The sequence below is a fragment of the Sorex fumeus genome, unplaced genomic scaffold (assembly GCF_029834395.1).
Source record: "Sorex fumeus unplaced genomic scaffold, SorFum_2.1 ptg000019l, whole genome shotgun sequence".
NCBI classification, from domain to species: domain Eukaryota; kingdom Metazoa; phylum Chordata; class Mammalia; order Eulipotyphla; family Soricidae; genus Sorex; species Sorex fumeus.
Window position 1 is genome coordinate 13,580,188 of NW_026606076.1, and position 7,499 is coordinate 13,587,686.

At 43.3% G+C, this 7,499-nt stretch overlaps 1 protein-coding gene across 1 annotated transcript; it reads right to left on the reverse strand.

Annotated features, from left to right (window-relative positions):
• Nucleotides 1–2,120: 2,120 nt before the first annotated feature.
• LOC130022449 (olfactory receptor 18-like) lies at nucleotides 2,121–3,056 on the reverse strand. The gene has a single exon (XM_056113222.1). The coding sequence runs from the start codon at nucleotides 3,054–3,056 to the stop codon at nucleotides 2,121–2,123; it is 936 nt and encodes a 311-aa protein (XP_055969197.1).
• Nucleotides 3,057–7,499: the final 4,443 nt, after the last annotated feature.

Sequence of the window (7,499 nt, forward strand, 5' to 3'; positions counted from 1 at the left end):
TCCTTCTTCCTCCTCTTCTTCCTTCTTCTTGTTCTTGTTCTTTTTATTCTTGTTGTTGTTCTTCTTCCTTCTTCTTGTTCTTGTTCTTCCTCCTCCTCCTCCTCCTCCTCCTCCTCCCTCACTATCCTTTTGGGCGTTATGGCTTGTGAAACGTATCTGTTTACCTACTTTCAGCACACAGTTCTTGTACAGTGATCATTTCCAACTATTATTGTCATACTGGTCCCTTCTCCATCCTAACTGCCCTCCACTGCCCTCCCCCACCCCCCCTCCCCACACTTGTGGCAAGTTCCCAACCATGGGCCAGTCCTCCTGGTTCCTGTTCTTTCTGTCCTTGGGTATTAGTTGACATGTTTTTTTCTGCATTGCCCATGAAGTTTTCTTTAGAAGGGAAGACAGGAGCTGAAAGACAGTTCAAAAGGCTGCAGTTCCTGCTTTGCCAGCGAGAGCCCCAGGTCTAATCCCACCCCCCTGATAGATCCACAGGAATCATTTGTTGTAACCCTGCAGACTAGACAAAGCCAAACAGAACCCAGAAACTCCCTATAAGAAACTAAGAATGAGGGACTGGAGCTATAGTACAGTTGGTAGGCCGTTTGCCTTCCACGTGGCTGACCTGTGTTCAATCCCCGGCATCCCATATGGTCCCTCAAGCACCACCAGGTGTAATTCCTGAGTGCAGAGCCAGGAGTAACCTCTGATCATCATGGGTGTGACCCTCCCCCTAAAGAAGAATGAAGAACTGGGGATCATGGGTGGAGTTTGGCAGCAGAGTATTTGCTTTGCATGTATAAAGCTCTGGGTTGTTTCCTTGGGACTGAAAAATGAAAATGAAACAATTGAAGTACATTATCCACCACCTACAGCCTATAAACTTAGATGAAATCAAAGCCAAGGTTTCTTTAACACAGGCATGAGTCATGAAAATGGGCAACAAAAATGTGTACTCATATATTTATGTTTCCTTTTTTTTGGTTTTGTCGGTCACATCCAGTGATCCTCAGTATTTTCCTGACTCTGCAATCAGGAATTAGTCCTGGTTTGGGGGACCATATGGAATGGTAACTATTATAATTAATAATTATAATAATATTCCATAATGGCGGTAATTATTCCTGGTTTGGGGGACCACATGGAATGCTGGGGAACAAAGCATATGAGATGCTGGAAACGAACCTGGGACATTCTCATGCAAGGCAAGTGCCCGAGATTCTCTCCAGTTCAGATTTTTTTTGTGTGTGTTTTTTTTTTGGTCACACCTAGTGATGATCAGGTTACTCCTGGCTCTGTATTCAAGAATTACTCTTAGTGGTTCTCAGGGGACCCTAGGGCATATAGAGGATTGAATCCAGGCAAACTGCATGCAAGACAAATGCCCTACCCACTGCGCTATCCTTCTTCCCCACATATTTATATTTCATATTTATATTTCTTAAAAGGCGAGTCTGGGCCAAAAGCTGGAATGGTCCGTGGTTGGACACTTGCCACAAGTGATGGTGGAAGAGGGCAGTTAGGATGGCGAAGGGGCCACTATGACAATGATAGTTGGAAATGACCACTCTGAGCAAGAACTGAGTGCTGAAAGAAGGTAAAGGGACAAACATGTATTCCTAACCATAATGCCCAAAGTAGGGCGAGAAAGGTGGCACAGGAAATTCCTGCTGTAGAGGATGGCTGGTGGGATAGGGAAACTGGGGACATTGGTGGAGGGAAATGTACACTGGTGAAGGGATGGGTGATGGAACATAATATGACTGAAACCCAATCATGAACAACTTTGTAACTATGTATCTCGCAGTGATTCAGTTAATTAAAAAAAATGAGGTGAGTCTGCCTTCCTAACATGATTTCTGGTACATAGGTAACAGATACATGACAATATAAGGGGTAATAGAATTGCATTATGAGGGGTTATTGGAGTTCTATGATTCTAGAACATTCCCTCATACTTACACAAGAAGAGACAAAACAAACTATTTCCCCCCAGTTTCTAGACAGGTAGGCTAAGTAATATGAAACCCTGTTAGAAAATGATGCCAACAGGACATCGAAATTGCTGATATGTGACTGTTGAGATTTTAACAATTTTTTTTTATCCTATGATAAAAATAACTTAGGGACTAAGATTGTGTTGTTCTGTTGAGAAGCTTCTGGAAGGCCCTTTTGATGTCTTTGTTTCTCAGGCTGTAGATGAAGGGGTTTAGCATGGGGACCACCAATGAATACACCACTGCAGTCACTGCCCCCTTCCTGGAAGAATGGGACACAATTGAGCTGAGGTACACCCCAATGCCTGTCCCATAAAATAAGCAAACAACGGACAGGTGAGAGCCACAGGTGGAGAAAGCTTTGGACCTCCCATCCGTGGAGGAGACTCTCAGAACAGAGAACACGATTCTGGAGTAAGAGTACAGGATCCCCGAGACTGGTGCCCCACCAAAGATCACACTGAAAAAATACATTAATAGGTTATCAATGGACGTGTCCCCACAGGACAGCCTGAGAAGTTGAGGGAGGTCACAGAAGAAATGAGGAATTTCCACGTGGGTGCAAAAGGTGAGCTGTGACATCATCAGAAAATGTGCCTGGGAGTCCAGCAGGCTGAAAAAAGCAGATGCCAGGAGCAGCCAGCCACAGAGGGGGGGGTTCATGATGACGGGGTAGTGCAAGGGGTGACAGATGGCCACAAAGCGATCATACGCCATCACGGTTAAAATGGCACTGTCCATACAACCAAAAAGATTAGAAAAAGACAACTGTACCAGGCAGCCTGCATGGGAGATGGTTCTGCTCTGAGTGTGAATGTTCCAAACCATCTTTGGCACTGTGGTGGAAGTAAAGCCAATGTCAGCCGTGGACAAGATGGAGAGGAAGAAGTACATGGGCGTGTGGAGGTGGGAGCTTGAGCAGACGGCCAGGATGATGAGCAGGTTCCCGGTGATGGTGACCAGGTACATGGACAGGAAGAGACCGAAAAGGACGGGCTGGACTTGGGGATCATCTGAGAGGCCCAGGAGGAGGAATTCCACGGTGCTTGTGACATTGTGTAGATCCATGGAGCAGAGACACCTTTGGGAAAATCAATGAGAATGATTAACAGGCATGTAGGTCCTCAATTTCGTGTGTCTATTTTGAATTTAAGCAATTCACAAATACAGTAATTGTGCAGTAGGTCTCTCCCTCTCCACTTTTAGCTATTTTCTCTGGTTCTCACAAACATTATTCCTAGAATTCTTCTCTCAGATGACTCTGTTTTATCTTCCTTTTTTATTTTTTATTTTTTTGCTTTTTGGGTCACACCCGGTGATGCACAGGGGTTAGTCCTGGCTCTGCACTCGAAATTACCCCTGGCAGTGCTCAGGGGATCGTATGGGATTCTGGGAACCAAGCCCGGGTTGACTGCGTGCAAGGCAAATGCCCTACCTGCTGTGCTATTGCTCCAGCTTCTATCTTCCTTTTTTAAAATTAACATTCAATTTGGGAAGAAGGAGCTATAGGAACGAGAGAATGTTTTTGACAACCTGGATGGAATTTGAGAGTATCATGTTAAGGGAAATAAGTCAGAGAGAGGGTCAAGGGCAAATACGGGTTTGTCTTACTCATCTGTGGAATATAGAGAGTCAAAATAAGAACACAGAGAGCACTGAGCAGTGACAAATTCTGGACCCTGGAATACAGAACCAATAACCTAACAGAGGGCTGAGGGAGACGGGGAAGGAAGACTAGACCAGAGCAGGGAGAAAGACACTGGTCAGGGGTTGTGACACTTTGGTATCAGTGGGGTGCGGTAAGTCTGTATATCAGCATCCTAAATTGCTGTGACACTGCTATCACTGCCTAGAATCTGATAAATCAAATTCAGTTTAAAGAGCAGTGGGAGTAACAAGGACATTGATAGATTTGAAAAATCCAAAGTCCCACTCCTTTGAAGTCTACAAAAGTAATAAGACCTAATGCAGATTCTTCTTTCAAGAAGAGATGTTTAAGGCTGGAGCGATAGCACAGCGGGTGGGGCGTTTGCCTTGCATGCGGCCAACCTGGGTTCGATTCCCAGCATCTCATATGGTCCCCTGAGCGCCACCAGGAGTAATTTCTGAGTGTAGAGCCAGGAGTAACCCCTGTGCACTGCTGAATGTGACCCAAAAAGCAAAAAAAAAAAAGATGTTTGTCAACTGCCAAGATCCAGAGACTCAGAAATACAGTTCCTGGAAGAGAGCAACATAGAATGTCCAGACCCCACCCCCCTCCCCCAACACCAGTCTGTCTTCACTGGGGCAACTCGGAGGGGGTTGGGTTGAGTTTCCCTCCCTGCCCCAACAGAGCACCAGCATCTGAAAATCTTCAGAACCCATTGCTGCCATACTCATGGCCGATCTCCACAGGCTTGGAGGAACCTCACCCAAGAGTGAATCTGCAGAGGGACCCAGATATACGGGACCCGTGACTGAAATCTCCAAGCTTGCTTAAAGGGGAATGGGCCTCCTATTCCCATCTACCAAATTTACCAATAGCTTGGCAGTCACAACCACAAGCCATCCCTGGAGCCATATAATTGCCAAGGTCCAGAGACTCAGAACTAAAGCTCCTGGAAGACAGCAACATAGATCTCACCCATGAGTGAATCTTCTCTATAGTGGTATTCTAAACTTTAGAATTCCTGAAGCGACCTCTCATACTCTATAAAACCCATGTACCAAGAGTACCACACATTTGATTGGATTTAGCAAACATGTTTGTAATCTCTTATACAAGGGCTTAATGGCTCCAGGATGAAATACAACAATCTTCACACACTTTCCTGTTGATGGAGGTGGGAAGGTGCAATGATGGTGGATTTGGTGTTTGAATATTAAATATAATGAATTATTGCGTACAACTTCATAAAAATAAAATAAAATTAGAAAAAGATGTTTGAATGGAAGAAAAATATAATCAGTACTTAAGTTTACTCATATGCAGCACAATTAAGTTTCTTTCTTAAATTAAATTTATTTTTTGCTTTTTGGCTCACACTTGGCAATGCACAGGGGGGTTACTCCTGGATCAGCACTCCAGAATTACTCCTGGCAGTACTCAGGGGACCATATATGGAATTCCGGGGATTGAACCCCGGTCAGTCGCATGCAATTAAGTCGAATGCCCTACCTGCTGTACAATCGCTCCAGCCCCAGTGCGATTAAGTTTCATGATAAGGATTACTTATGAGCAATCATAATTGTCTGGATCCATTTTTATTTTTATTTATTTATATTTTTTATTAGTGAATCACCATGAGGTACAATTATAGACTTACAAACTTCCGTGCTTACAATTCAGTCACACAATAGTCAAGTATCCATCCCTCCACCAGTGCCCATTTTCCACCACCAATGATTCCAGCATCCCTCCCACCGTCTCCACCCCGTTCTCCCTCCCCCCACCCCTCTTCTGTGGCAGGGCATTCTCTTTTGCTCTCTCTCTTTCTGGGTGTTGTGGTTTGCAATAGAGGTAATTAAGTGACCATCATGTTCAGTCTATAGTCTGCTTTCAGAGTGCGTCTCCCATCCTGAGCGGGCCCTCCTAGCACCCTTTACTTGGTGGTCCTGTTTTCTAACTGAGCTACTTTTTCCTCCAGTATGTGAGTCCAGCTTCTAAGCTGTGGATTAATACTTCCAGTACTTATCTTTAATAATCTTGGGAGTTAGTCTCCTGTTACTTTATATTCCACAAATGAGTGCAAGTTTTCTATGTTGGTCCCTCTCTTTCTGACTCATTTCACTTAACATGATACTTTTCATGTTGATTAATCTGTATGCAAATTTCATGACTTCATCTTTTCTAACAGTTGCATAGTATTCCATTGTATAGATATACCAGAGTTTCTTGAACCAGTCATCTGTTCTTGGGCACACGGGCTTTTCCAGATTCTGGCTATGAACAGTGCTGCAATGAACACACAAGTGCAGATATCATTTCGACTATACTTTTTTGCCTCTCTGGGATATATTCCCGGAGTGGTATTGCTGGGTCAAATGGGAGCTCAATTTCTAATCTTTTGAGAATCGTTCATACTGTTTTTCAAAAGGGCTGAACCAGTTGGCATTCCCACTAGCAGTGAAGAAGAGTCCCTCTCTTCCCACATCCACGCCAATACCAGTTGCTTTTGTTCTTTTGGATGTACACCATATACGAAAGTCAGATCAAAATGGATTAAAGACCTCAACATCAGACCAGAGTCCATCACCTACATTAAAAACATGGTTGAGAAAACCCTCCATGACATTGAAGCTAAAGGTATCTTTAAAGAGGACACTCCACTGGCCAACCAAGTGGAAACAGAGATAAACAGATGGGACTACCTCAAACTGAGAAGCTTCTATACCTCAAAAGACACAGTGAAAGGAATTCGAAGACAATCAACAGAATGGGAAAGGATATTCACCCAATACCCATCTAATAAGGGGTTGATATCAAGGATATACAAGGCACTGGTTGAACTCTACAAAAAGAAAACATTGAACTCCTTCAGAAAATGGGGCAATGAAATGAACAGAAAATTCCTCAAAGAAGAATTCCGAATGGCCAAAAGGCACACGAAAAAAAGCTCTTTATCACTAATCATCAGGGAGATGCAGATCAAAACAATGAGATAGCACCTCACACCACAAAGACTGGCCCACATCAAGTTTTATTTTTACTTATCACTTATTTACATAAGTGTCTGGCTCAGTTTTTGCCCTCAGGTGTGTCTGATGATTGCTGGAACGATTTTGTGTGTGCTTCACAAAAACTTAACCCAGGACTTCACTCAGGAAAGGTTCGTGCTCTCCCACTGAGCTACATCCAAGTCTCCACTCTGGACAACTTTCAGCCATGTCACTCACTCTTCTTCTATTGTCCAAAATTAGCCTAAGCCTAATGTCAAGAAAGTTGGAATCCTCCATATAGAAAGTAAATAAATCACTTGGATTTATTAACATTATGGGAGTAAAGCTAACACTACTGTGTTACAATAACACCGCGTTCCATGACTACAAATTTCTCATTACTACAGAAACCTTAGTTACTGCTGCCCAATTCTTTGTAACAAAAAATTCCAGATTATATAAAGAAATAGACACAGTAGGGTCAAAGAAAGACACTTAATTCAAACCTTAATTGATGCATAGGTGGTACAAATGTGATGCAAATACCGGGACATCAAACTACATTAAAGAATGTGATTTGAGGGAACCAGAATGATGGCAAATGGATCGAGGTGCTTGTTTTGCATATGGCTGTCCCTGGTTAATTCAGGGCACAGCATATGGTCCCCTGACCCCCACAAAGAGTGATTCTTGAGCACTGAACCAGAAGAAAGCCCTGAGAATCACCAGGTATATGATCTATGGTCTCATGCAAAAAATAGAATTTGAGATACATGAGAGAAACAAATCTATAAATCAGAGAACTAGAGGAAGAACAAACTTCCACCCAATGACCAAATTTAAGTACAAAAGAAGAAAATAGCAAAGAAGATA

Bases quoted from the DNA above. Each gene is read 5' to 3' on its own strand.
- LOC130022449 (XM_056113222.1), bottom strand. From the start codon at position 3,056: ATGGATCTACACAATGTCACAAGCACCGTGGAATTCCTCCTCCTGGGC.